We start from the raw sequence: 27357 nt of genomic DNA on the forward strand, positions 1-27357 counted from the left end.
CCATAAATGAATTATTGCAACGCTCCATGAGTGTGTGGTATCATTGGCAGGAAAATCGCTGGAGTAAAATGGGTAAAATCAGTCTTTATAGAAATTTACTTCAAAACAATTCATGCACAAGTTGAAAAACGTAAGTGTCTTTCCGACCCTGCTAATTAGTTAATTTCAAGATATTAGAATTTTCATTTTTTTTTATCCATGCCTGTATGTGCCTGAAAAAATTATTCTTTTCTATTCATCTCTGCCATACTGATACGTTTATGGGTCAAAAAATCGCCAAATCCACTCCGATCGGCGCCAAACCCGGCTGATTGACGCCAGGTGGCGCCGAATGAACTGCCAGATGGTCGAAACCACCCTCGGGCCTATAGGAGAATTAATAAAAAATTTCACATTTTGCGTCGATTTTTTGGCGAGGTGCCGGTCTTACGCAGAAATTCATCATGAGTCTGGCGAACATTTGTTTTTGATCGTACGACCCATACGAGCCGAGCTATGAATTTTTGAATTTGATAAAACGTGAATTGCGACATTAAAAATTATGTTTTCGGGGCCCGACCGGGCCCCCTTGGGCCGGCGGACGGTTTTTTCTACTTCAAACGATGCGCCTCGATGGTGCGGGTCCGCTCATGTGCGGTTTTTAAAAATTTAGGGGGACGGATTAAAAGAAATACTGTGTTTTGATATAAAATACTTTATTTTTAATTGAATATCTACAAAAACGTATTGATTTTTGTACAACAAATATTTAGATGTGCAGGAAAAATTAATAAGGAATTCCCACAAAAAGTGCTTACAAAAAACTGGTTGATATACTCGCAACACACATTTTTTTCAATAAAATTTACACACTAAAATGAAAACATTTACATTTATTGTACTTTATTGGATTTCTGGTCATGATAATTGTTAAACTCAAACGAGTGTCATCCTTGTTTTTGCGCTTTCTAAATCAAAAGACGTTTTTGTACAAAAATAAAAATCCCAGATATGTTTTGTTCCCTATATACTCGTTATATGCACGCGCGTTAGTTCTCGATGGTTTTAGCCGAGGAAGGCCTGGTCGTCTTGTCGGGACTTTTACTTGGGTCGCTTTCGTCCACGAATTCCTACACATCAGGCATGTTTTGTCATCAATCAAGCAAAACAGCGAAAGCACAACAACTACGACTACGAATTCATTTTGTCTGAGACATGTACCATCAAAGCTCTGCTCATAAAGTAGGGCTTCGCAACGCCGTCGTTCTGCTCACAATCCTCGCAGAAGCAAATGAATATCGTGTCGATCGTCATCTAAAAAATTAAGTTAGATGTAATTTTTTATTTTATTTTCAACGAAGAAATAATTATTTTAAGGAGATGACTGGAAATCACAGGAATTTATATATAGCAAGCAAAAAATATAAAAAATCTTTAATTTTTAATAAAATAAATCCACTTTGAAAAGCCTTATTGAGTTGCATAATGTGAGTCTTGTGCTAGAGTGAAATAAAATAAGCCAGTATATGCATCGCATCGGCACACTTTTTGTCGGCACGAGAGCGGCAAAAGTCGTTGTAAGCAGACACCACAAATTAGAATACAATACCTCGTAGATGGTCATGAAAGAGTGCGCCACAAAGTAAGCAAAGATCGAGGCCAGAGTGATGGGCACCCAGACGTGTTGCACTCCCTCCTTGTTCTGAATCATCGCAATCCCAACCAACATGGTGCTTAGAGTCACCGCAACCTAGGAACAATCACAAATTTGGAAATATAAATATTTAAAGACATTCACAGGCATTATTTTTGGTGTTAGATTATCCATTTTTTTACCTTGCCCAAGAAGAGCACAAAGTCGCCCACAGAATTGATGGCTGCAACCCGTAGAGCGTTGCTTCCGATCACTGAAATTGCTCTGGTGCTGGACTCCAAAAAGTTGGTTGATTTAAGAGCTATGAATAATTTTTGTTATGGATATATTACTGATTAAAATATTAAGCAACCGATTTCAACGAAGGCGTTTCTGTTGATGTAGGAGAGGAACTTCTCGAAAATGGCCAAACAGCAGCCGCAAGCCTTTGTCAGATTAGTTTTCATGGTGCTTTCCTCGCCGGTCTTCAGAGTGTTGTACACCGACTGCAGGATTACCCTGGCAAATTGCACGATCGCTACCAGCAGCGACCCAAAGGCCACGGAGCCCAAGTGGAAGCGAACGGTGCGGCTGATGCTTTTAGCCACTGGGCTTGACAAGCCAGATTTCCTCCTTTAATTGAATAATTCCAAAATTGTATTTCATTGAAAACAACGCCAGTTTCTTGGGGGGTGAAACATGGGTTAAATTCGATTGGGAAAATTCGACAACTGATGGCGCCACCGTTCATTTACAATTTACGGCAGCTTTCACTTTAATCTCAGATCCAATGCATTCTTGGCGCAAAAATATTTAATTTGACGAGCTGAAAACTTAAATTGGTTCTGAAAATCACTGTACAAACTACAGAAAATATATTGTCTGTCTCGAAAAATTGTTTTTATGTTCCTACTGCGATGGGCTGAGCCAAATTTGGATTTTTTTTCTAGGAAAAGGTATCCAAAACTTATAGTTCCATTTAAGTGGAAAATGTCAATGCGAAAATTAAAAAAACAGTATTATAGTTAGAAATACATTAAGAAATTTGTGAAATCACTATAAAAATTTCTGTCATTTTGATTTTAGAACACATTGCTGTCTTATCTCCCCTACAAATGAATTAAAAAAATGTTTGTGAAAATTTTTTAAGCATTTTCGTACAGTAAAAAATCTAAAATTACCTGGAGAAATACCAAAAAGAGACTGCGCCCGCGACTGACATGTGCTGACAAGCGATGACAAACTGCGTAATCCAGAACATGGCCAATAAGTTGTACCACCGTGTCACCTGAGTCAACAAACGGAGCGAGAGTGTGTGTATTTTGAGCGGCGCCGCATCATAAAATTATACCATCATCGCGCCGTCCTTCTTGTAGTTGAAATTGACGTTGTTCTCGCTGGTGAGCATGCCGGAACTTTCGATCCACAGCGCCAGGTAGAACCAGAAAGCGATAAAAATCCCGACGAAAATAAAAGTCTGTGTGGAAAATAATTAGATAAAATTTAATTTGTTTGGAAAAATGCTTGAAAACGCACGAGCCACGGAAGAAGGAGCAGCGTGGGCATGTCAGAAATGGCCTTTCCCGCCTCTCTGAAAAGCTGCACCACCAGCTTTATCCGCGATCGCACGGCCAGAATCAACAGCAGAATAACGACCTAACAAAGCAGATAAAAATTTCTTGGCTGTGACATTTTCTGTAGATTTTTATGAATTTAAAGCTACACTCACTGTGATTACAGAGGCAGCAATCGCGTAGCCAAGGTACGACCTGACGTTCTTTAATTCCAGTTCGCTTTGGTTTAGCGGCAGGTACCTGTAGTCTTCTTTTAATTTGTCTCGTTGGTTAGCCCAACGAATCCTGAAGAGAAATTAAAATTTTATGTTCAATTTTAAAATTAATTATTTGATTTTTGAGGAATTTTTGATTAATTTCTTGTATTTGTGGGGCTGTAAAATTTTATTATATTTTTCTAAGATTGTTGTTGTCACACGGGACTGTTAAATGAACACGATTCATGTAATTTTTAACTATTTCAGCCATTTAAAAATCTCCTTTAATGGTTAAAAGCCTCATAATTCAGTTAATTATCGTTTTAGAAGAGCACATTTTTGGCTCATGTGAGAGAAGAATTTTCAAATCATGAGGAATCATTCTGTCAAACATTTTAGACCTGTTTTTCAGTGGATTTTATTACATTTGATTGCGTCTGTCAGTTTAATAAATTGTTTAAAATTAATTTTTTAACTAAAAACCTCCATGGTTTGCTTAAATTTTACATTGATAAAACATTTTGTAGAAGAAATACATTGAAAAATCAGTAGCACAATAAATACTTTAATCAAGATGTTTCATATTTAAATTTAAAAAAATATTAGTCTATTATGAGATATTTTGTGTTCTTAATTTTAAAACAAACGATTCAAGAAAAAGAAACCACAAAAAATTTTCAACTAAACAGCCGAAATAAAATTCACAGACCCTAAAAAGCTAACAATTTAAATCCAGATATAAATATTTAAAAAAAAAATTGCACTTGTTTAATCTTGAATTTAGGGCTGAATTTTAACTATTACAATTTCTGTCCGCCTTAAAAATATGGAAAGTTGAATTTCAAACTGTTTAATTTGTTACCAAAGGAAAGCCGAAGCCACGAAACAGACGACAATGACAGCTGCAAGCATGAACCACACCACCAATCCAACTGCTACTCGGAGCAAAATCAATAAAATGATAGAAAATCCTGAAAATTAAAATTAAAATGAATGAACGAGTGTACAAATTTATTCGAATTAATCCAACCTAAGGCAATGAAGAAGAGGGCCAAAATTTCCTTCGCGCATAAATCCATATCCTCGGAAACTTCCTGAAAGAAATAATGATTCACAGCACATGTTGACACCAAAATAGCAACATTTAACAAAAAGGTGCTCGCGAACTGCGATGTAGATCAGGAAAGCATTGTCAAAACATCGATTTTGTGCCATGTCTGTTTGCTCGCAGCGCGAAATATAATGTCGTCGCCGCGGGCAGCTCCCCCTCGAAGGAAAATTTCGCTTACTCACCTTTGCATCGTTTCGCACAACACAACGAAAATAAATAAATAAATATAATATACCTGGAAAAAATTCGAAATGCCGGTTTTGGAGAAGAACACGTTGACCTGGTCCTGCGTTTTCTCCGGGATGCACCGCGTGAAGAACTCTCGGCTGAAACATTTTGAAGGTCAATAACCTTCTTTAGCTGCATTTCCCGAAATCACAAATTGCTCCTTTTTTTACAACCCAAACGTCGCGATATATACTATTTTCGTGGCACACCCGAAATATATAATTGCTCCGCGCGCTGTGGAAAATCTATCTAATCGGGTACAATTAATCGTCGGCGAGCTCACGAAACTCTCATAATATATACGTGTTGTTACGTTTGTTTTAATGACGGCTATACTACTCCACCTGCGTGCGTTATTTTTCGAATGTTTTGCCCGAAATAGGAAGATAAGCGTACTTGTTCCTCAATCAGGATTCGCAAAAAACGAATATTTTTTGGAAATCCAACTGCATTGCAAAAAATAACTGTATTTTACAGGATTTCCTTTTCCTGCCGTTCGTCTGTGATTTTTTTTCTGAAACACGTGCGTAATTTGCGTAGGAGAGAACATATATATTTTAAGTTTACAGAAATATTAGTTTTAAAATTAATTCTACAGTTGTCACTGACTTCACAAAAAATGGACTTGTCAAAGTCACATTCGTAAAATCTCAAATGCCCAAAATTGGTGTTTTTTTGGGCAAATGAGTGCATTTAAAAATTGGGCGCGATAGGTTAGAAAATCAATCACTACTTACTATCCTGGATATCCTGAGCAAGAAGCCACACATTCTCGGTTCACATTTGCCCCTTGATCATTGTCGTTGTCGCGAATGCCTGCTCCACGAACCAGGAGATATCTGAACAGTTCAACATTAAGGTTTTTTAATTTATTATATAACTCATTTTCATCATTTGTAAATTCTTACTGATTTTTTAATATTTAATTCTTCCTTAAAAACGCTTAGAATACTTTCTTTAATTTAAATGTTCTTTGAAAATCAATTCAGCACTCTCACTTTCTCTTTGTCATGTCGGCGCCAAAACAGGTGAACTTCGGGTCATTCGGAGCCACTCCAATGCGTTCGGTAATCTTGCCACAGACGTTTCCACACCTGTCGTAGCCGTTGAGAATTCGGTAAATGTCTCCGTATCGAATGCAATAAATTAGCAGACCAATCTGGAATTTCAAGGAATTTAATTTGTGCACTTATTAAAGTGGAAAATAAAATACCAGAGGAATGAGGAACACGATGAAAAGTACTATACAAATTGCATCTGTGCATCTCCTTTTTGTCACAAATGGAGTTTCTTCTGTGTCAGCTGTGGCACTTCCTTCCTGTGGGGTTTATCAAAATGAATTCATTCAAATACTAAACGGATAAAGATTACTAAAAATCGTATAAAAGGAAATACAAATAGAATTAAATCTTTCATGCCATTTTCCTAAAATTAAGAGACCCCGACAAGAGACCACATTTTGCATTGTTGCGGTCAATAGATTTTTTTTTAACAATTGAAAACTAATTTCAAGTACCTCACACTAAACACGATCAAATTTCACGGCTTGTGTTTATTGACTGACAGTTATTTAAAAATTAACGAACTCTCGTCACAATCTGTCCAAATTTGTGCAAATCTGTTTAGTGAATTTTTCCTAATTGAAATCTCAAAGCCGATAAAAATCCTAATTTTCTGGAAATTGAAAGAAATTCGTAAAATTCAGTGGCAGCTAGTCCACTGCGAAAGATTTAAGTATTTTTTTAAATTTATTTATGTTCGAATTCAGTTGGCGTTTCAACCAATAAGTTCCTTTGGTTGTTTTATTTTTTTAGAGGTGAAAAGGTTTATCACCTACTGGACTTGCTAAATTTTTATTTTTTAACATTTTACTCAAGCCTTTAACAAAAAAAAAAACATCAATCGGAGGACCAGATATCTTTATTTCAGAACACAAAAATTAACAGCTTGAGAGAACAGTCGAGATTTCAAAGAAAATCTTAAAAATCTGGTAAAAGAATCATTTTTAGTCAATTGTTTAATTTTATAAGCTATTTTTTAACTTTTTGTTTATTAGTAATCAAAATTTGAGTTAAGTCATGGCTATAATCCCCCAAATATACTGAATTTTTTCCAATCAAGATTAGAGAAGAGTGACACACTTCTTTGCTAATCATGCACTCGCTCGGCGGAGGTGCGCGCGCTTTGGCTCTGCAACGCAAACACAAGTTCCAGCGCAGCAAGTACATTATTTGCGTTCGCCCAGCCGGCTCGTGACCCTATTTGGTCATTTGGATTTATTAATAATTAATTGCAGGCGTGACTCAATTAGGTATTGATTTGCATTGAATGTGCCGAAAGAAACCAAAACTTTTGCGTGCCGCGTGAAATTGTATGTCACCTATTGCGTATTTAAAGAGCAATAATTTTTGTGTCCCCGACTTTAATTTTTTAACGAGAGGGTATGCGTGGAATTTTTGTTTTGCTCTAATTATCCAAGGACAGATATTATTTACAAATTGGCCTAAAATACTAAAACGGCCTTGCAAAATACACATGAAAATTGCCTAATTTTTGTTTCAGCGATTTTAATCGTAACAAAAAAGTACAGTGTTTTTGTTTTAACTGTCTGCATCACGCGTCACAATTTAATGAGCTAAAATTTAATAATAATTTTTGGTCAATTGAACAATGATTTTGAATTTATAAGATGAATTAAACCAATTGAACAAAATATTTGGAGAATTATTATCCATTTTTGATCGCAATAGTGAAGCTCTAAATTTTTTCCTTTTTGTTATTTTAATAAATAAAATAACTAGTAAAACCTGGCGCTGGAGAGTTGTCACCATTATTAATGTTAGTGAAGTCTAATAAATAAAAAAATCATTATTTATAAAACAAAAATGTATTTTTGAAATTTCATTGATGGGAATTACGCGTGAATTTATAATACCTTCTCAGGAGAGGCAGGTTCCACCTTGTCCTTCCCACCACTCAGGGCAGACCCCATGACCTGTGAACTGTTCTTTGGCCCCGGTCAAGACGAACTGGCCGCAAAAGCCAGATTCTCGGTGGCGCGCTTATGTTTTCCAAAGCGGTCGTCATGGAGACGTTTGCGGCCGACGCCGGCCTTTGTGCTCAGTTTCCTAGACACTCGCACCAGCCTTGCGAATTTTATTTTATGCCACTAGTCGCATACAGTGTAAATCTGAATTAAATGACTTGTGTAAAAACAGATAAAGGATTATTTTATTAAAAATGACACTATAATTTCCTTTTTAAATTACCTGCTTCTACTTTCATGGTTGTAACGAGTATTTTTGTTGTTGCTAGGTGTTTAAACCACATATAGGCTATTCTGGATTTCCGATATTTATGTATTAGGATTTGCCTCATCTTTTTGAAAAATTCAACCTGATTTTTAGACCTGCGATGCTGGTCTCCGCCGACAAGTTCTCTGACATCAAATAAAGAAAATCATTTCTCACCAATTTTTCATCTATATACCATCATAAAAAACCGCAATCTCTAATTGGCAATTTCGAGAATTTTAACACGCTAATTTAGGGTGAGTCCATTGGATTGCTAAGCAAATTTCGTCAAATCTGAGGACCCAACAAGGTGTCCAGCAGACAATGTTTATTCAGATGATGCATTTAATTAGTAATTTTATTAAGTCACGACTTGGCAAACACAAAAGGCTGTTTCTCCATGCAGTTTTACGTAGTTTTGCCCTGGAAAAAAATATGTACCTGACTACAACGCAGGTCTCACTGTTCGTATATTCTCAACGCTTTGTTCCCATTCACAAATTTCCTCTTGAAGTTTTGGCGACGAATCAGGCGCAGAGGCCAAGGTAGAACGTTTTGCTGCATGAATTGTTACTTTAACGCGTGGATCTTCAATCTGTCTATGGTTTTAAACTCGCTCGCTAATGAGTAGAAAAAATTTGTATCGTATTTTCCGCAAAACAGGGTCAATCATTTCAAAGTTAGACTGTTATTTAAAAAATCTGTTAGAAAATGAACTCATGTTTTGAATTTATATATTGGAATTATTGTAAGGAGTACAAATTTATTTCCGCATATCGGCTTGTACTTGAAATTATCTGATAAGATTTACAACAATTCAGATTTTATTTCTATTTGCCTTTTGTGCAGTTAATTTTGAAATAAATCTACAATACAGTCTAATTACCTTCTCCTTTGTCCTAAACTGGTGCATAAATTTAATGCAGCCTTCTTTATTCTGCATAAAATATCAAAATTAGATCAGAATAATTACAGACTTATTGTTCACGGCATGAAAGATGTGAAAATCAACTATTGCGCTTCCTGTGCGTGGGTTGTAATTGTAAGTCTTCCCATTTCATTTTCCCAGGCGTTTAGACATGATGCCATGCACGTTTTTATGCTGCTTTTCACATGTGCGTCGCAAAAAATACGCTCAACTCAAAACCAGTTTATAGCTTGATTTACATAGTGCGAGAATTGATATACCCTTTTTTTGGGGACTTCAATGATATTAAAATGCGTACAGCTAAATTAGCCAGTGCTTAATTTCTGTAACCTTTTTGCTATTATTTAATTTGATCATTACTAAAAATGGAAAAATACTCTACTATAAAATTCGTTCTGCGTGTGAAATATAAAAACCTGTATTTTTCGTATTTTTGTGATGCTTCCAGTCAACAGGAAGTGAATTCTGTATATCGATACTGCGTGGCTTGATATTTGCTGGTACTTGACGCAACATATAGCTATTGAATTGTTATTTGATGAGCATTTATTTTATGCCGTCCTGCCTCAGAATTCCACTCGCTGAATATATTTTTAAATATGCTCTGTTCGTCAGGTGTTTAAAAAATTGGTAAATTTATTAAAATTCTTTTCTTTAATTTAGAAATTCTTATATATCTGAATTAGCGCTAAATTAATTTTGATTTATTTTTCAATTAACATAAATGTGATTCATGCGATTTTTTACTTAAAGTAATTTAACAAAAATATTTAATTTTCCCTTGACACTTCTAACTAAATCTTTTTCCACGATCTTCAAAGTAAAAGGAATCGCTGTTTATAAATCAAAAGAAAAAATTATCAATTTCAAAAACATAATTTGTAAATTGTAAAAAACAGTCCTGAGGTCATCGGGCATGTTAACAGAATAAATTTTAAACTGAAAAATTGAGGAAATTAACCAAAAAACTTTGAAATAATTTCAGTAATGAGCAGGAAAGAATAGGCCCTAACAAAGATTTGATTTTTTAGTTCTCACGAACCTCTTTTTTGTCTGATAATTGCCCTCGAAATCTAATTAAAAATTGAAAAATCGAGCATGTTCGTTGGCGGCGAGCAAAATCAAAGTCACTCTTTGGCGGACCGATAAATTGCTTCTGTGTAGACTCGGGCAGTCCGAGACAGAGGCATACAGTTCATGAAGCGGATCAGATGATCCGAAACCTCGCGTCGCCCGCTCCTAATTCCAAGTTACGGACTGAATTCTCGTCCGAACCCCCATTTTTTGGTCTTAATAAAGTGGTCCGACCTGGTCCTCTGGCACTTTTCGGACGGCTTTGGTCCGATAGAACTGATTTTTTTCGGCAGGGTAATTATATTTCCTTAATTAAAAAACTGATAAAAATCGTCATCTTTGGAAAATGAGACAATTTTATTGGTTTTTATATGTATTTGAATTTTTTCCATCTGCTAAAGTGGGAAATTTCAGCCAATCGCTTTTATATTCATTTTAATTCAAATTTAACTCTCCAATATGCAACAATTAAAAGTGCTTTGGAAAAAATAAATGTTAAGAGAGCGCATATTTTATTCCACACCTTTATTGCTCATTAAACTTTAGTATGTTAACATGGAAATCGCTTACCATTACCAATGGCAATAATCTATATTTTATTTCAGTAAAAACCCGCCGGAAGAACCATCCGTGAGGCAAAAGCAAGTGAATTTCCAGAATTTCATGACGTGAAATTGGCGCTCCGGCCGCAGGGCGTCTCCAGCAGTCGACCATGACGTCATGGGCGAGCAAGTCCGGTGAGTGGGCGTGTCCTGAAAGCTCGACGCTCGACGGACGGAAGGACGGACGACAGCTGAGCCAGCCGAGGAGTCTGCCTGTCCTGTGCGCGTCCTGGGTTAGGACCGCTGAGGGGTGGTGCGTCAGGGTTGGCCGCACGGGCGTACGAGCAGGTCGGAGCCTGGGCGCCACGATCGGCGGCAGCTATGGGACGAACGTAGGCAACCAGCCGAGCTAGCTGCCCGCCAGCGCCGCATTCGCAGTAAACTCTCAGTCTCCTGCGAACTGCCGTCCAAGTGAGCTGCTTTTCGCTCTTCTAGCTCTTTTCCCTCTTGTCCACCGGCCGCGATGGACCCTCCGAGGACCTCCACCAGGTAGACCACGGCCCTCTTGTCAGGGTGCTGCTTGCGGTGCTGGTGCTGGCCTTCCTGAGCCCCTCTCAATGTCTCAATAATTCATTTTGTTTGGCCCTGTGCAGTTGTCAAGACACCACCTCTGTGACGTATATGTAAAGTTCCCTGCTTTCGAGGGTTTTTCATGGTTGTTTTTGTGATTCAGGGTTGAAAACAATCCCTTTTAAACTTAAATTTAGACTCAAACTTTTAATTTCATAATAAATTGGCGTAAATCTTTTCAACAATCGACTGATCAGGTGGCGTGAAAATTTCCCCCGAAATTCTTTTTGTTATAAACAGGGCATTTTTTCACATGGGAAACATTTTCAGTTAAGGTCCCAGGAAATTCCATAAAAATATATTGATTAATTCAGATATGTAATGAAATTGAGGGCTCATTGGGGTTATGAAATAATATTTCAAGTTTTTCTCTGTCCATTTATTTTTATTTCCTAAGAATTCTGGCTGTTTATTTTAGACTGTTTTTCTTTGGTAATCGCTCTCTTGGTCGATTTTGACGGTTTTTAGTGCATCGTTTGAAGCTTGAATCACATGTTTAAGGCTTTTAACGATGTTTTTAAAGAAAATGTGTTCAATTTCATTAATTTTCAAAGAGATTGCTTGAAGAATTGAATTATTAGCTTAAGAAATTTTTCTAGAGAGATAAAGAGAAGAAAAAGGTCTGCCATCTTCACGTTTTATTAAAGGGCAAAAGAAATTTCGTAATAAATTGATTACCTAAACATTTTGAGATAACAAATAATAGTCGTTTGTGTAGCCACTGATTTTATTTTTTGATAGAGGTCAGTTGTTATCAGAAAGAACATTAATTTGAATGAAACAGTTAGTAGCAGAAGCAAAAATGTTTATTTTCACAAGAAGCATTAAATTAAATAGAAAAACGTGCAAGAATTTAGTATATTAACTGATTTTTTATATACTTAGAATTCCTTTTGGAATTAAACTATGACTTTAAATTTTATAAATTGCACTTTTAAATTATTCCATACATATTTAAACGATTTTTATCAGTTTTAGATTGTGTAGTAAGCGTTTCTGATTTTTTTATCGCATGAATTTTGCTCGTTTGATGATCCTGTGTCCTTTTGACGATTTGAAGCTTAAAACTTGACAGTCTAAAATTCTCAACCCTTTTTGATTGTTATTAAAAGTAATTCCTCTATAAAATTTAATTTTTAAATATCAAAATAATCGTTAAAACCCCATTTTGCCCTGTCTGATAACAAACGCATTTTGAATTTTAATGTTTTTGACCTGTTCCTGTTTGTCACCTCAAGTTTTCCGCCTCTCTTTTCATTTCCATCATCCTAATTGCCAAAGCTGACAAGACAAGAGGCTCTCGTTGTAAATATGCTCGGAAACAATATGCTAATGCGAGTCGACATCGACAGCGATCGATAATGCAGTTCGCTCAGTCAGCTGGCCTCAAACAAAAAATCATCTGATAGAAAGGATTTTTTTACGGCTGCCCAGCTAGGATTTGAAGCACGTGTTTTGCTCTGCAATTGGCAATTAGGCATTGATCGTGACCTCGAGCCAGCCGACATAACCGGCTCGGCTTGAATTACTGCCTGTTTACGCTCAACCAATGTCCGCGTGCGCGTGCAGTACCGGTTTTGCTTGCAAAATTACCATTGATACAAGTGCGTTCACTTTCTTCAGCGTGTTATTTGTTTCTATTTGTTACTTTTTTTCTACAAAATGATGCTTTATTATTTCTAAAATCCCTAAAAATCAATTTGCAGGAAATTATTTATTTTGAACGGATCGAAAAATGATTCTGACGGTTGAAAACTATTTTTAAATATTTGTTGATAAAAATGAACTGCTAAAATCGTTAAAATGTCGTGCTGTTTAGATTTTCAACGATTTTTCTAAAGTTTAGTTTAAAAATTTTCAATATTTTGCAGTTCTTTTTCTGTCTGCCTGGATTATAAATGGAGTAAAGAGAAAAATAAATCACCAACAAGCAAGAATAATCTATTTTATATTGCATCGGTATCATTATTTATTTTTCTACTTTACATATTATTTACCCTTGAAATTTATTATACAATCGTAGCAGTAATTATTATACTGCAAGTAAAACAGCTTTGAGCATTTTATTTTTAGAATTCTGATGGAACTATGAACTTTTTGCGATATCATGCGATGATTAGTTTTCTCCACCGATAACACGGTGTTTCAAAATCAATTCCAAATTCCACCATCTCGATCGACGATAACAATGATTTGACCAAATTAGAATTCCGGTGTTTTAAGTGTTTGAACTTTAATGATCTGCAGCATGAAGATTTTTCGGTACGTCCGGTATGTGATCTCGACGGTGATAATGCTGGGCGCTGCCCCAGAGTTCCTGCTCATGTGGGGCATCTGGAAAGGTCTTTCCATCGTTCTGCCTGCCTGGATTTACCAGATCGGAGACGACATCTGCTATGGCACCTACCAGAAACTGGTCCTTTTCTTCTTTAATCACTGCAACGGTGTCAAGGTAATTTCTTTTTATCAGAGAAAATTAAACATCTGCCTTAAAGGCCAAGGAAAATAATTTAATTTCTTAATAATGCAGTCAAAAAACGTAAATTAACTCTATTTTCACCACTCAACCAAACAAAATCCTTTCGTTTCGAAATTAATTTTTAAAATTATGGAGATAACGAGGGAACCCGTTAATTTGATTTGTTTAAGTTAGCAGTTTTGTCAAGTCGACATGGAAAAACAATAAAGATTTTCTCAATAACGTCATTTTTATTGATCTACAGAGAAGAAAAATATTTAGAATTATTATAAAAATCTATTTATTGCTGGGGAATTTTGAACTAGAATGATTTTTATGGTCAGCAAGTAAAAAAAATAATTTAAAGACTAAAAGGGATTGCAAATTTGTAATTAAATTAATTTTAAACTCTATTACAATTAGCAGAAATCTGTTTGGTCCAGAAAATTGAAACAAAATTAACATCAATGATCTCTCCACCAGTATATTTTTATTAAATTTTAATTTCTGTCTTGGCGTATGTAAATGTAATGATTTCCTTCACGTCGCAGGTTTACTTCTACGGAGACGCCCAGGAGGCATTCAAGAATAAAGAGACCGTGCTCTACTTGGGAAACCACCAGTCGACAGGTAGGCAGCATAATGAGAACTAGACTACACATAATTTTTCACCTGTTGATTGCCAGTTGGCTTTGACCTTTGTTTCGAATGAGTGTGTTGGCTCTGCGGTGCGATAGCGTCTCTGTTTTTGCAACCTTTGTTCTCGCCTTTTTCACTCAGTTATGATGTAACCACGCGATCGCTGTCTGTTTATATTTTAATCGCAGAAGAAATAATCGTAATCAAGTGCAGCGCATTTTGATCTTTGTCCCACACGCCTTTCCAACCGCATGTCAATCCGTATCTCATCACTAGAAGCTTTTTAAAATGATTGGCTTGACGTAAACCTCACGTTTTCGTAGCTTCCAACAGATGGCAACCCGTTAATTTGGGATTTTTGCAGTTTTTTGGCGTAAAAATAATTAATTTGTCGCGCTGAAAACGACAGCAAAAATTTTAATCTTAAAAAAATAAGTTCAAGCCGTGATTTTGGTTTTCAGCACGCCTTATCAATTATTTGTAAGCGTATAATGCACCTTGCACCTTTATAATCGCATTGAAAGACACAAAAAATTGTTATTTAACAGTGAATCATAAGTCCCAACTCTTAAGACTTTTCTGAGTTGTGAATTTTTTCATTCTTAAACTTATAAAATTGTTCTGATTTATAGAAGAGTTTAATTTTGGTTTTTAAAATACTATCAAATTTTAGTGGACTGGATTTTGACAAACATGGTTGCGGTGGAGCAAGGTTCGATCGGCCACTTGCGCTTTGTGATGAAGCACGAGCTGCAGACGATTCCTCTCTACGGCTTCTACTTCCACCAGCATGGCTGCATTTATGTCAAAAGAGGCCACTTCCAGCCTGCTAAAATGTTGCAGAGTCTCAGATATCTCAGAAATCCCAAAATTCCGGTGAGTACTGTGATTTTCCATGATTGTTTGAAATATTCTTTTTGAAATTGAAATTTTTTTCGACTCTCTTAATATTTCTGGCAAATTTTTTCCTTCATTGAGTAATAATCTTATCGTGTTGTTGGTTTTAAAGATTTTAATCTATTTTATCTGACTTGTTATCTGACTACGTGGTTTGTTCCTTGCCTTTCGTAATCGTTTTTTTACAACTAATTGCGTTTAAAAATTAAGAGTACAACGCTATCTAAGAGAAAATACGGTGCCTTACAAGAACAATCTAGTATATATGTTATTTTGAGTCAAAGGGAAAAGACACAAATCAACAAATTATATGTTTCAGCCAGTTTTAAACTAAAATAATCTACAAGGAAACTAGCTATTGATCAAATCACATTCATGGGATTGAAATTTTTTATCACCTCATATAACACGTGGATATTTTTCCAACAGATGAAGTTTTATGCAATAACAGATCCCTGAAAAGACCCTTTAAGAAAAATTTATTCGAACAATCTAAATGAGTTATTTCTCTCACTTAGAATTTCACTGAAATTCGAACAGAAGCTAAACTAACTAACTAAATTCTAAATAAATTCAAATGGATCGTTTCTGATATCAACAACAATTTGTTTGTATATTAAATCCATAATATCTAAATCAAATTGCACAATAATTGTAAAAAATTGCCCATTTTTAAGAAGAAAACAATGTAATGAAAATCCTGACGGTAATTTTAAATAAAATTTCTGCATTAATAAAATCAACAAAAACTAGTTTCATAACTACTCACTTTAAAATAATGCATTTCTACAAATAATTTTTTAAATAAATTATAATAATTGCCACTTTTCTTCCAGTCATGGGTGGTCATCTTCCCGGAAGGCACTCGTTACAACCCAGACGACGGCAAGAGGATAACCAAGTCGAGGGAAGTGGCTCGGGACAACAGCCTGGAGGTGCTTGACTACCACCTGACGCCGCGCAGCCGCGGCGCGTGGCTTGTCCTGAACACGATGCGCGAGCGACTTGAGGCCATCTACGACATCACAGTCGGCTACTCGGGTAACGAGTGCGGCAAGGGCTCCTTTGACACCGACAGAAATAAAGTGCCACAGCTGAAAGGTGAGGAGAGGATCGACTGTTGAGTCATTGGTATTTAATTTAAATGGCGATTTTGCCAGATTTCCTGCTCGGACGGTGCAATTCTGTGCACATCCATGTCAACCGCATTCCTATTAGCAGCGTGCCTGCCGACGAGGAGAAATTCCAGCAGTGGGTCCATCAAATGTTCATCAAAAAGGACAAGTGAGTTGAAATTTTACATGGCTTAAAGAGGAATGATAATGAATTAACACAAGACACACACTCTCAGATCTCAGATTAGGTCCAGTACAGTCAGTTATAAAAATACAAAAGTAGCGCTGTAAATTTGCGAGACAAATCGGCCTCAAAATTAGCACTGTTTGATATGGAGAATTCTCAAAGGAATTTTGCAATCGCGATTTTCACTGAATTTGCGCATTTGCCCCCAAAAAACTAACGCTGTCAAATTGATTTCAATGAAAGGATTCCAAATCATGTGAGAAAACATAGTCTGGCACTGTAAAATTCGGAGAAAACTGGCTAAAACCATCTCATTTATTTGTCAGCGTCCAGCGCTGCTGGCCAACAGAGGGGCGCGTTTCACGCACTTGCCGCTTACTTTGTTACAGAAAGGCTGGTTAATTTCACTTAATTATCTATTTAATTACGTTTCCATAATGAAAGAATTTGTTGTTTTCGCACGTGGCAAGCAATGAATCTTTGTAAATCAATAAAAAATATTCTTTGTGTTATGCGGAGTCTCTGATAGCCATAAGGGTCCGAGTTTAGCTTTGAAAATCATAGAAATTATTAAAATGAAAAAATACATTTCATGAGATGCTTCTCAAATTAATTAACTTAATTTTGGTTATTGTGATTCTTCCCCCAAAAAATCAAAGGTTCTCAAACGTCCAGATGAAATTTTCAGACAAATTTTGTGCAAAAATTGTAAATTTGAGAAAATATGCTCGAAAGAGAGGTGCGCGCCCTTCCCGGTCCTCGGACAGGGATAAAAAGAGCAAAAAAAACTGTATATTCAATCAGCTTTCTGAATATAGGCCGTTTTTTATGCTACTCTGAACTGGTAAATTTTAATGAGGCTAAACGCAGATCCCTTAGTCAAGTTAAGAAATACTTTCCATTTTTCTCCCAAAAACAAATATTTAAGCTACATGCAAATGCTCAGAGATTTTGTAGCAATCATTTCAAGCCATTATCAAGTTTTAAGTGATGTATCGGAGATGGCTCCATAGTTAGGTTTTTAATCAATTTTAAATCCCATAATGATTTTAGTCAGTGGAATATCGGTACACATGTTGCCAACACCGTCGAATTAGAAAATTTTGATCATACTTTTAGATTCAATGTAATTTTATTGCGGATCAGTAGAGCAACTTTTACTCCTTTATATATTTGCAATAAAAAGTCAACCAATTCAAACATAACCTCGTTTCCCAAAAAATCTTGAAAATTAAATTTAAAAATAATATCAGGACCCAACCATAATTTGTTAAGAACTTATGATCTAATAAATAAATTAATTTTTCTTGTAGGCTGATGAAGCAGTTCTACAACAGCAGCGAACAAGAAGGCAGCGAAGCGCTGAGCTGGCCAAACAAGCAAATGCAGCAAGTGGGAATCTGGCACACGCTGCCCAGCTTCCTCTTCTTCTCGGCAGTGTCAGTGGCGATGCTGTTCACCAAAATCGGCCGCTCCATTTACCTCAATACCCTGGTCTACGGCACTCTCGGCGGCTACATTTGGCTTTTTATCTCGTCCGTTTGTTAGCATCCGGAACTACTCTTTAAGAATTTAACCTAAAAATGACGCCACTGGCTGTAATCTGATTATATTTTGTACCGAAATTCCCTTTCGTTTCGTTTACCACGCACAAATCTCTGATTATTCGAGCACAAAATTTTGTTTCTGCCGCACCAACCAGTGTCGGTGCTCAATTACATTCCTGTTAATTTATCACATTGGCTAAAAACGTTGTTTTTTTCAACTAGTCCGCGCGCAATTTACCGAATTTTCCGTTAAGAAAAGTACAGCAAGACAGGGACGAACGAGAATTCCATGATTTTGTATTAGGTTTCTAGCTCTCTAAAGTTATCAAGGACAATTGTGCACCTATTAATATATTTTTGTTGATTGATATTGTTTGGAACGTAAATAATATCAGAGTCATAGGTTTCAGTCCCACTGCCACAAGTGAACCAACCAACCACATTATGCTTTTTCCTGGTTACCCGCTATGATTTCCTAAAATTAATCATACACCCTGGCAGATTATTGTCATTAAAAGGTAAAATAATTATGATATTATAACTATAATGCATAAATATTAAACGTGTGTCATTTATTCTTTTTAATAAATGCAATAAACATGCTATTTGAAAATTTCCATATCTTTTATTTCTATCAATTCTTGATACATTTGAAATCCAAATTTACAAATTGCACGCACATAGGCAATTGGATGAAGCAGTCAAGTATGAATCAAGTGACGATGTGGATCAATAAGGTAGACTTACTTTAAAAAGTAACAATAATTATAGTAAGTGGCGTGTTTTAAAACAAAGTTATTTTTCAGTCAAAGATTTTAATGTTAATGGCGTGTGATACTTAAAAACTAAAAACTGAATTATCCTTTCAAAATAAAATTTTCTTTCATGAAAATCTGCCAAGCGACTGTACTTCTGGCGCATTTTCTTTGCTGGTGTATGTAGAGTAAAATTACCCAGCTGAGATCTACGATAAAATCGTTTCTATATCTAAAAATGGTTTTTTTTGCGCTAGATAAATTTGCCTATTGGAGTCTACTCCTGGCCGATCTTGATAAGGGATTGGCTGTGGGTAATAAGTCGCGAGGCCACTCTTGAAGCTCTGGACATTCTCGACCTGCTTTGGCTGCAACACAATAAATTTGATTAATTGTATAATTAGTAAATACCCACTCGATGAGGTGCACACATTCTTTAATTCAATTTAAAGAAATATTTCAAGTACATAGATGAATCAAAATAAAATCGACACACACAATAGCACAGAGCAAATGATTGAAAATAGGGAAGTGAAAAATGATTTTTTATACAAGCTTTTTTCTGGAAATTCAAAAAGACAATTTCTGGACCAGTCTCTTTGGAAAAAGTGGAAACCTGAAACTATTAAATTTCTAAATGGGGATTATTGCGAGGAATGTTTATTCAGGAACTATCTGATAGGCCATGGTTCAGGACATTTTACGTTAGGAAAATCCATAATAAACGAAAAATTAAAATACCTCATCTGTGAAGATCGACAACGGCTCAATTTCTTCAAGCTTAGCGCTATCAGATCCGGCGCCTCCCTCCGCGGTCGACGTCAAGTGGATCGCCAGCTTCCGCCTTTTAGCCCCCTCGGCGTAAATGTAATCATTGTAGAAATTCATTACATTTGTCTTGGAGATGGTCTTGAGATAGTCGGTCTCCAATCTGTCCCGGTCAAAGCATTGCCGTTGGGAGGAGATTTCGGTCCAGTACTTGTTAGTCTGATCTATCATCTTCTTGCAATTTTCTAACCGCCGCCCAGCCAGGTCTTTTTTGCACCGCTCAAACTCTTTGTCACTCATTTCCTCAAGAATTGATTTTATGCTGAAAATGACATGCTCGAGCTTGCGCTCCATGTAGATTGGATGATTTAACGAATGCATCATGAATCTCACGCCTTGGCCCGTCAAGTTGCGAACCAGCGTCACGTTCTGTAATATTTGCAATTCGGACTTTTGCATTATTTTTCGTAGTTTCTATACTTATAATTGGTCAGAATAATTTAAAAAAAAAATAAAAATAAAAAATTGTGTGCATCATTTGATCAATATTTTTTTCAATATCTTCGAGCTTTTTTAATTATGTTTTATTAATAAATTGCCCAAGAGCACTGATAGACTAAACTTAAAACAACGAAACTCTGGATGTTCATACTGGAGCCAAAATTTTCACCAAACATTTAGGTGTTAATGTATTACCTTTGGAGATATAAAAATTATAACTTAAATTTTTGTGGGGGGATATTCCAGGAGTGTTAATTTGGACGGTTTTGCCTCAATGAAAGTATTAATTAATTCACATGTTGTAACACAAAAACCCCAGTTTAACATCCAAGAAGTTTAATTTAGATTGTTTAACGGTTAGGGGAAATTTTTTGGAGCATCATATATTTATGTTGGTGCAACGGGAGATTTTGATATGCCAGTTCGACCATCTTTGCCTAAATCACTATAAAACACATTCATGTTCTGTATCGATTCAACAACGGAGTTTGGTTTCTCCGAAAAATTCCTAAATTGAATTTAGCCTGGGATTTGAATAAATATCGTATTTTAATACACATGCAAGTTATAGAGGATAATTAAAATTGGCAAATTTCAAAACTGCGCTTTTTGCTTCCAAGTATGTATAAATCTTTTTCGGCTCAAGACAAGTGATCTTTATAAAATAAAAAAGTAACAGTTTCACTAATATGAAGAAGACACGAAAATTAACTGACTTTGTATTTGAAGAGTTCGACGAACAACTCAAGCAGCACGTTGTCCTCTATGCATTGCGGCGGGCACTGCAGGTGAATGACGCCGCAAGAAGTTTTGTGCGCGTCATACGTCACTGGGTAAACATAGCTGCACCCTGCCAAATTCAACAAAATGAGAAGAAAGTTAAAGAAACTCAGGGAATTACATACCATCATTCAGCATCATATCACGGGGACGCAGCAAATGCGACGGCAGCATATTTTCTGGCAGGTTTCTTTCAATCACTTCGATCAGTTTCTGGGCTGCTGCTTTGTTTGCGTTGCCGTGGATCAGGCACTTAATGTGCATCACGGAGAAGAACTTCCGCATGAAAATCTTCAAGTCTCCGATGGACAAATCTGGAAAAAGGAGAATTCAAAAAAGACTAAAATTGATTTAACGGGTCAGTGTTGTCAGCAGTTGTGAATTAAAACGTGGATCAAGTTGAAAAGTAGCTTTTTTTCCAATTTATTGATAAATAAGGTATGGACAAATTAATTCATAATAATTGTTATTCTTATGAGATATTTGATATATGGTCTACGATTTTCAATATTATTTCGTTTCTCCGTTCTTTTGATTTTTGTAAGTACCAGATTTCGCGAATATTATAAGGTACGTTTACCGAAAATCGAGAAACAATAAGGTTGAAATACTAGAAAAGTGCGCACACCATGAATACCTTTGGGTTTTAATGAAGTCATAGAAAAACAAATTTTGCTCCAAACAATGCCAAACTTGATGGAAAAGCACAAACGGTGTGGGAAAAAGATTTTAAAATAATTTCAGTTTTTAATTTTATATGCTGTCAAATTAAATTATTCTTCAAAATAGCCTAGTTCTATGTATATGTATGGAAAAAAATGGCCCAAAAAGTTTTTCTATTTTAAATGAAGGAGAAATGTGCAGTTTTCGAGGCAATGAGACAGTAAAAACGGGGAAATTGTAAAAGTTCAACTGAAATATATAGTTGGTTAAATACAAATTCCAACGATCAGTCGATTTTGACTTAGAGAACAAGCTTTGGGTAGCCCTCAAATGAACAAACGATTATTTTTTATTCCCATTTAATGTACGTATTATACTTTAACGACGCCTGATGCTGGCTGTGTTTTCGATCTATATTAAGATTAGCTCACCAAGTCAATAGCTTAGAAAAACATTTAACCCTTTAAATTCGAATAGGGGTTCAAAAGCTACACTTTTTTATTTTGAAGGATAAAATTAAATGATTTTCCCATACTTTCCGTAGATATCAGCTGTTCAGTTATAAGCCATTCTTTCTCCAGTAAACACACTGATTCACAGTGAATGGCGAGCTCGGATGGTTCCACCTTGAAAAATTGCATTAAACTCAACACATGCTAAAGAAAAAAAATGTATCAAGCGGGTGTTTAAACATAAGTAAATGGAAGCCTATACCTTTTTCTTGATTATCTCGAAGTGTTCAGCGTCAAAATCCAATTCAAGCATCGTTTGAAGCACTTTATCAAGCAAAACATGTTGCTTGTCATCCAAACCTCCCATTCTAACCTGTCGAAACCAAATAAAGTTAATAATTTATTCTCAAACAAATTGATTGTACTTACCACCAAGCCATATTTGGAAGTCTCGATATCAAACTTGAGACACGCAAGGTTGGCGTCGTACAAGTACTCGGCCAGGGCGTCATTAACAAGTTCCACGTAGATTTTTGTATAGTTCGACATGAGTGGGTCCAAATTCTCTAATGTACTGAAAATTTTAAACAAATAGTTAGCTTGCAATTTTGAGATAATATAGGGAGCGTAGAATGCCTAGTCATTTCCATGATCAGGTTTGATTTTGGGAGGAGAAATTCGTCATCCTTCTTGTGCCACACTTGAACAAATTGCGTCTCATGAATGATAAATGGATGCGGTGGCGGCTGCAATAAAAAAAGAAATTAGTTCAGGAAAGTTTTGCGAAATGGAGTTCAAATAAGCAAGCATTGTCGATTTTCAAGAACTTTTAAGCCCGAGAAATGTTGAATTACATTATTTTATTCAAAATTTAATATAATTAAGGAAGCTGTACAAATAATGGTTTACAAACATTCAAAATTAATTTCGCAGGAAAAATTTGCTGTTTTAATATTTACCAACCATAAAAACCGGAAACAATCAATATTTACTGTACAAAATGCAACCCCAGCAACATCCGAATTTTTACTGAATCTCTTAACAGTCAGAAATACTGTAGAACTAAAAAGGAATATTATTATAATATAAAGGAACAAACAAATTGACGTAAGAAACAACCATTCTTAGAAAAATGAGCTAAATTTCAAATACTTTATTTATATGATATACCTTTTAGTTGAAAAGTTTAATAGACATTTCTGAAAATCATTTAATTACATCTCCCTCTCAATTGCCTTTCGTAATATTTCCAAAAAAATTTAAGTAAATCATGCGACGCACTCTTAAAAAATTTGGCTGGATTTTAGTTTTTTGAAGATTTTCTTAAATTTGTTTATTTCTGTGTCACTTTGATCAATGAAACTCACATTTTCATCATCAGCTGGCAGAATAACAATGTTGTCTTGAACTTGTAGCTAAAAATTATAAAGTAAAAATCATACACTCTTTAAAAATAAATCTGCTGTCATTGGAGAACATAGTTTTTTTTATGAGATTTTCTTAATTATCTATTTCTGTGTCGGTGACCAGCACAGAAACTCACTTTTTCATCATCAGCTCGAAGAATATCAAGGCTGTCTGGAATGAATTCGTTCTTTTGCGGAAACTCCAGTTCATCGTTTGAATCCGCAAAGTCCCAATTGTCAAGCATCTCTTTTGGAATGTCCCTGATTACGTATTTAACTCTGCTCCATTTTTCAGTCTGGTCAGCAATTTGCTCAAAATGCTTAGAAAAAATGAGAATCCTGTTTGAAGGATTGGTTAAAATTTTCTCAGAACATCAGAAAAAGGTGACCAACCTGCAGTTATTTGGCGTAAGCATATCAATCAGTCCATCAATCAAATCTGGACTATAATCTGCTATCAAATGTTCTGTAGTCAGCACATCCTCTACCGGGTATTTCTATAGAAAAGGGAAAACGGCAGACATTTTAATTAATATATATATTCAAAACATATAACTCACCAGCAGGTTTTCAGCCAGCTCCATACAGTAATCTCTGGCGGAATCTTCATTTTCTCTGTAGTGGAAATTCAGGTAGCTATTTTTCAAGCAATCACGGTAAATTGTTAATTCGTGGTTTTGGTTGACTGTTTCTTGAAGCAAATTTATATACTGAGAGGAATTTTTTTTAGTTAAGAATAATTTGCAAGTGTTGATGTACCTGGAAGAAGAGATCTATGACATCGTGAACGTTCATGAGACCCATTTCAGTCAGATAAATTTCCACAAAGCAATAAGCAATGTCTCTCAAAACACTCTTGCATGTAGCCTCTAGATTAGTTGCCCATCTACTCCTTTTCAGGGCGGATAGCAAGCTGCCACTGCTTTTGTTATTAAGTAGGTAACTCAAGTACCTGTAAGGCTGTAATTGCAATGAGAATTATTAGCTTTTATTTTATTTTACTTTGAGAAACGAACCCAGCTTATTTAAGATAACTATAGACCAAAATTTGATTTAAAATAATCGTTTCCACCGTTAAATCAAATATAATAGTAAGCTGCTATAACTCGAAAACATTGCAGATTTTAAAATTTTCTGCTAATCTTTCAAGCACAGTCACGTTCAATTGAAAATGATTTGTACCCACAAATTAAATACTGTGCTAAAAATCATTTTTTTATAGAAATGCTATAATTGAGTAAAATAATCTAAATAGAAAATGCATGACAGGCATTACATGTTTTTTCATTTTTAATTTTTTTTAAATTTCAAACAAAAGATTGAATTTTCACTATAATTGACGTCTATTACATTGGAACACGGAATTTTCCTACAGCAAGGTTATTTCTTTCCCTAAACACCCAATATGAAAATATATACTAACGCCTTTGTAGTGCCGACTTATATCCGCGATGGGAAAGTTGATTTCAAGCTTGTGTGTGTCTTCAATTGGCACAGCCAGTATTGCCTTACATAGTTGCTCATCGCCAACAGAATGTCCAGGCCACTCGGGCAGAGAGACGCTTTTGTTCTCAATTTTTCCAAACGAATTCTCAGCTTTCTTTTGCAGTTCATCCAAAGAGTCTGAGCAATTTAAAATATTAAAATAAATTGACACAGGATGAAATATCTATTCAAATACAAGAAACCGTTTTGATTTTTTTCTGTAAAAAACAAAAGCGATTTCATCAAAATTTTTGCTTTTCTCCCATTATACACAAAAATTATTTTACGTTGGATGAGGTGTGAGGCGGAAAAACTTTTAGTGATGTAAATACTTAAAATTACAAATTAAAATTGTATATTATATTATATGGTTTAAAATGTTCTAATATTGGATTTTATTGCTTAAGTTGATGAACAAACGCTACATATTATGCAAAATTGCTAAATTTTACTATAAATGACATTTTAATTTTCCTTAAAAGTGATAATATGGGAATTCATGTTAAAATGTGTTCAAAAACTGTTGTGTGATAAGATGGATTTTTTGATTTTTTTAATTATAGCTCTACCTCACCTTTGCCGAGGATCACGAGGGACATGATGTTGGGCGAGTAGTAATTGCTGTGGAAATTGAGCATCTCCTTCCAGAGATCAATTTTATTTTTCTTGGGATCGTTCTCCAAGGTTTGCCAGTTGCCATGATTAAACTTGTTGTAGGGGTGATTTTTCTTGCTGATGCTCCTTTCAAACTGGTTTAAACGCCATTGGTCATTGCGTAATAGTTTTTCATAATCATAATTGATTTGGAGCAGTATGTCCAGTATTTGTTTTGCCTTGGTCTCGTCGAGGAGAGGGGCTAAAGGGAACTGAGAAAATCTTTAAGGAGGATCGTTATTTGTGAATATAATTTATTTTCACTCATTTTTACATGTCTAATGCGCCGGTCAAGTGTTCATGGGCGACGTAAAAGTAGTAAGTCGTGTTTTCCATGTCGGTGGTAGATATCCCATCGCCATCGTGCTCGGTTAAGAAGTCGCTGTACTTTTTCGTTCCTAGGAAAAGCACTCGCTCCAGAAAGTGAGCCAAACCACTGAGTTCCTGTGGATCGCTCAATTCACCTGAAAGAAACAATCATTTTGCGTGTTGATAGCACTGAAATTTTCCAAATAATTATGCCTGCGCGTTATTTGTTTCTAATTTTAACCCTTGAAAAGTGCAATAAAATATAAAACAAATTAAGGCCTTGTTAAATCCTATTTCGGTCCCTCCATATTCCTAGAAAAATAAATCAGCGCTTCATATTTTTCAGTTTCTCCGTCAAATCGGTGGTACCGAAAAAATCTACTTGTATTAAAAATGTGAAAATGCGTCATCTAAATTTTGAATGAGTTTGTCTAAGCGTTCAGCTTTTTAAATGATCCATAAAGTGGATCACATTGTTGATTACACGTTCTGAGCGATGTTTGGAGTCGAATGCGCGTGGGCTGACGGGCCTGCGTTTGCCTCCTTTTTTAATTGCAATATGAATGACGAGTCCATTCGGATTGGGAAGGATTGCGAATAAAGCTTTCCGACTCGCTACTTGCTTGTTTGCACCTCTCAAGAATGCGTGAATTAATCTCACGGGACAATAATGTCTTGCGTTGCAAAAAAAAAGACCCTGGTGCGGGGGCAGTAACACGATCGAATGTGTCCTTTTCTCTGGACTGGGCTTCCTCTACTCCAATGAGACCCGCGTTCGCGATTGGGACACGGAATTTTCGTGAGAGTTGTTCGTCATCTCATCTCAAAAAGAGGTGAACGAACGGATAAACAAATCCGGAACAAAATAACTCACGAATGCTGGGAAGTTTTCGCATCACTCCCAAATAGAAGGAACTTTTGTCACAGCCTCGCATTAAAAGAGAGCCCTAAATACTATAGGTATATAAACAACAAATTTCACAATACCAAGCATTGTTCTCATTTTCAAGCAACAAAAAGAGCACGTAATTAATGTGAGATTGCTGAGTTTAATTCTTGGAACGCCTAGAATTGATCTATAGTGTTTAATATCCTTGGGAGCTTTATCATATTTATTCATAACGGCTTATAATGAAAATCTAATCTAAAAATTCCATACATAGCACAGATTTAATAGTTTATAATATTAGAAATGCATTAAAAAATTGATTTTTTAAATTCGCTGTTGATAGTTCCTTTTATACACATATTTTTCACTTTAAAATCAGACAAATTGATTTACCTATATATAAATGAGAAAAATGACTTTCTCATATCTGGTACAAAACTCATTTCAATTTATAAAACGATGACTTTGATTTTATATACATAATTACCAATGTTAACGGAGAGCGCAGCTGATGCCTTATCAATTTTTGGGTCGCTGATGAGTAATACGCGTAACTCATTGTCCAAAATTAGGCCTCGGTAATCTCTTTTGTCCTCTTTACTTTTCGTGATGTTTTTGAATATTTTGACCATCGTGCGGACACTGCTGACGTGCAGAGCGGTC

At 35.6% G+C, this 27357-nt stretch overlaps 4 protein-coding genes across 8 annotated transcripts; 1 reads left to right on the plus strand and 3 right to left on the minus strand.

Annotated features, from left to right (window-relative positions):
* Positions 1–678: 678 nt before the first annotated feature.
* LOC135946632 (choline transporter-like protein 1) lies at positions 679–7818 on the minus strand. The gene is made up of 16 exons (XM_065494934.1): positions 7658–7818; positions 5936–6040; positions 5721–5881; positions 5460–5561; positions 4730–4820; positions 4414–4477; positions 4246–4354; positions 3342–3471; positions 3149–3268; positions 2964–3089; positions 2794–2900; positions 1986–2245; positions 1816–1934; positions 1589–1729; positions 1201–1293; positions 679–1109 (listed from the first exon to the last, which is right to left on the minus strand). The coding sequence occupies exons 1-16, from the start codon at positions 7712–7714 to the stop codon at positions 1029–1031; spliced, it is 1866 nt and encodes a 621-aa protein (XP_065351006.1). The 5' UTR covers positions 7715–7818; the 3' UTR covers positions 679–1028.
* Positions 7819–10784: 2966 nt separating this feature from the next.
* On the plus strand, positions 10785–18645 carry LOC135945854 (1-acyl-sn-glycerol-3-phosphate acyltransferase epsilon-like). 4 transcript variants are annotated; one of them, XM_065493774.1, is made up of 8 exons: positions 10785–10996; positions 11055–11108; positions 13437–13641; positions 14199–14277; positions 14960–15162; positions 16020–16284; positions 16344–16467; positions 17799–18645. In XM_065493774.1, the coding sequence occupies exons 2-8, from the start codon at positions 11083–11085 to the stop codon at positions 18031–18033; spliced, it is 1137 nt and encodes a 378-aa protein (XP_065349846.1). In that variant the 5' UTR covers positions 10785–10996; positions 11055–11082; the 3' UTR covers positions 18034–18645. The 4 variants fall into 4 exon arrangements, with proteins under 4 accessions (XP_065349846.1, XP_065349845.1, XP_065349847.1 ...); XM_065493773.1 differs by having other exon boundaries at positions 10785–11108; XM_065493775.1 differs by lacking the exon at positions 11055–11108 and having other exon boundaries at positions 10785–11030.
* Positions 18590–23375, minus strand: LOC135945853 (insulin-degrading enzyme-like). Of its 2 annotated transcripts, none has more exons than XM_065493772.1 (9): positions 23319–23375; positions 22588–22697; positions 22381–22525; positions 22214–22324; positions 22035–22125; positions 20962–21150; positions 20773–20906; positions 19529–19984; positions 18590–19155 (listed from the first exon to the last, which is right to left on the minus strand). In XM_065493772.1, the coding sequence occupies exons 2-9, from the start codon at positions 22599–22601 to the stop codon at positions 18997–18999; spliced, it is 1299 nt and encodes a 432-aa protein (XP_065349844.1). In that variant the 5' UTR covers positions 22602–22697; positions 23319–23375; the 3' UTR covers positions 18590–18996. The 2 variants fall into 2 exon arrangements, with proteins under 2 accessions (XP_065349844.1, XP_065349843.1); XM_065493771.1 differs by having other exon boundaries at positions 22035–22155.
* Positions 22990–27326, minus strand: LOC135945420 (insulin-degrading enzyme-like). Its single transcript, XM_065493105.1, has 8 exons — positions 27182–27326; positions 25771–25960; positions 25417–25718; positions 24781–24980; positions 24117–24317; positions 23918–24067; positions 23495–23653; positions 22990–23013 (listed from the first exon to the last, which is right to left on the minus strand). The coding sequence occupies exons 1-8, from the start codon at positions 27324–27326 to the stop codon at positions 22990–22992; spliced, it is 1371 nt and encodes a 456-aa protein (XP_065349177.1).
* Positions 27327–27357: the final 31 nt, after the last annotated feature.

The sequence above is a fragment of the Cloeon dipterum genome, chromosome X (genome assembly GCF_949628265.1).
Source record: "Cloeon dipterum chromosome X, ieCloDipt1.1, whole genome shotgun sequence".
NCBI classification, from domain to species: domain Eukaryota; kingdom Metazoa; phylum Arthropoda; class Insecta; order Ephemeroptera; family Baetidae; genus Cloeon; species Cloeon dipterum.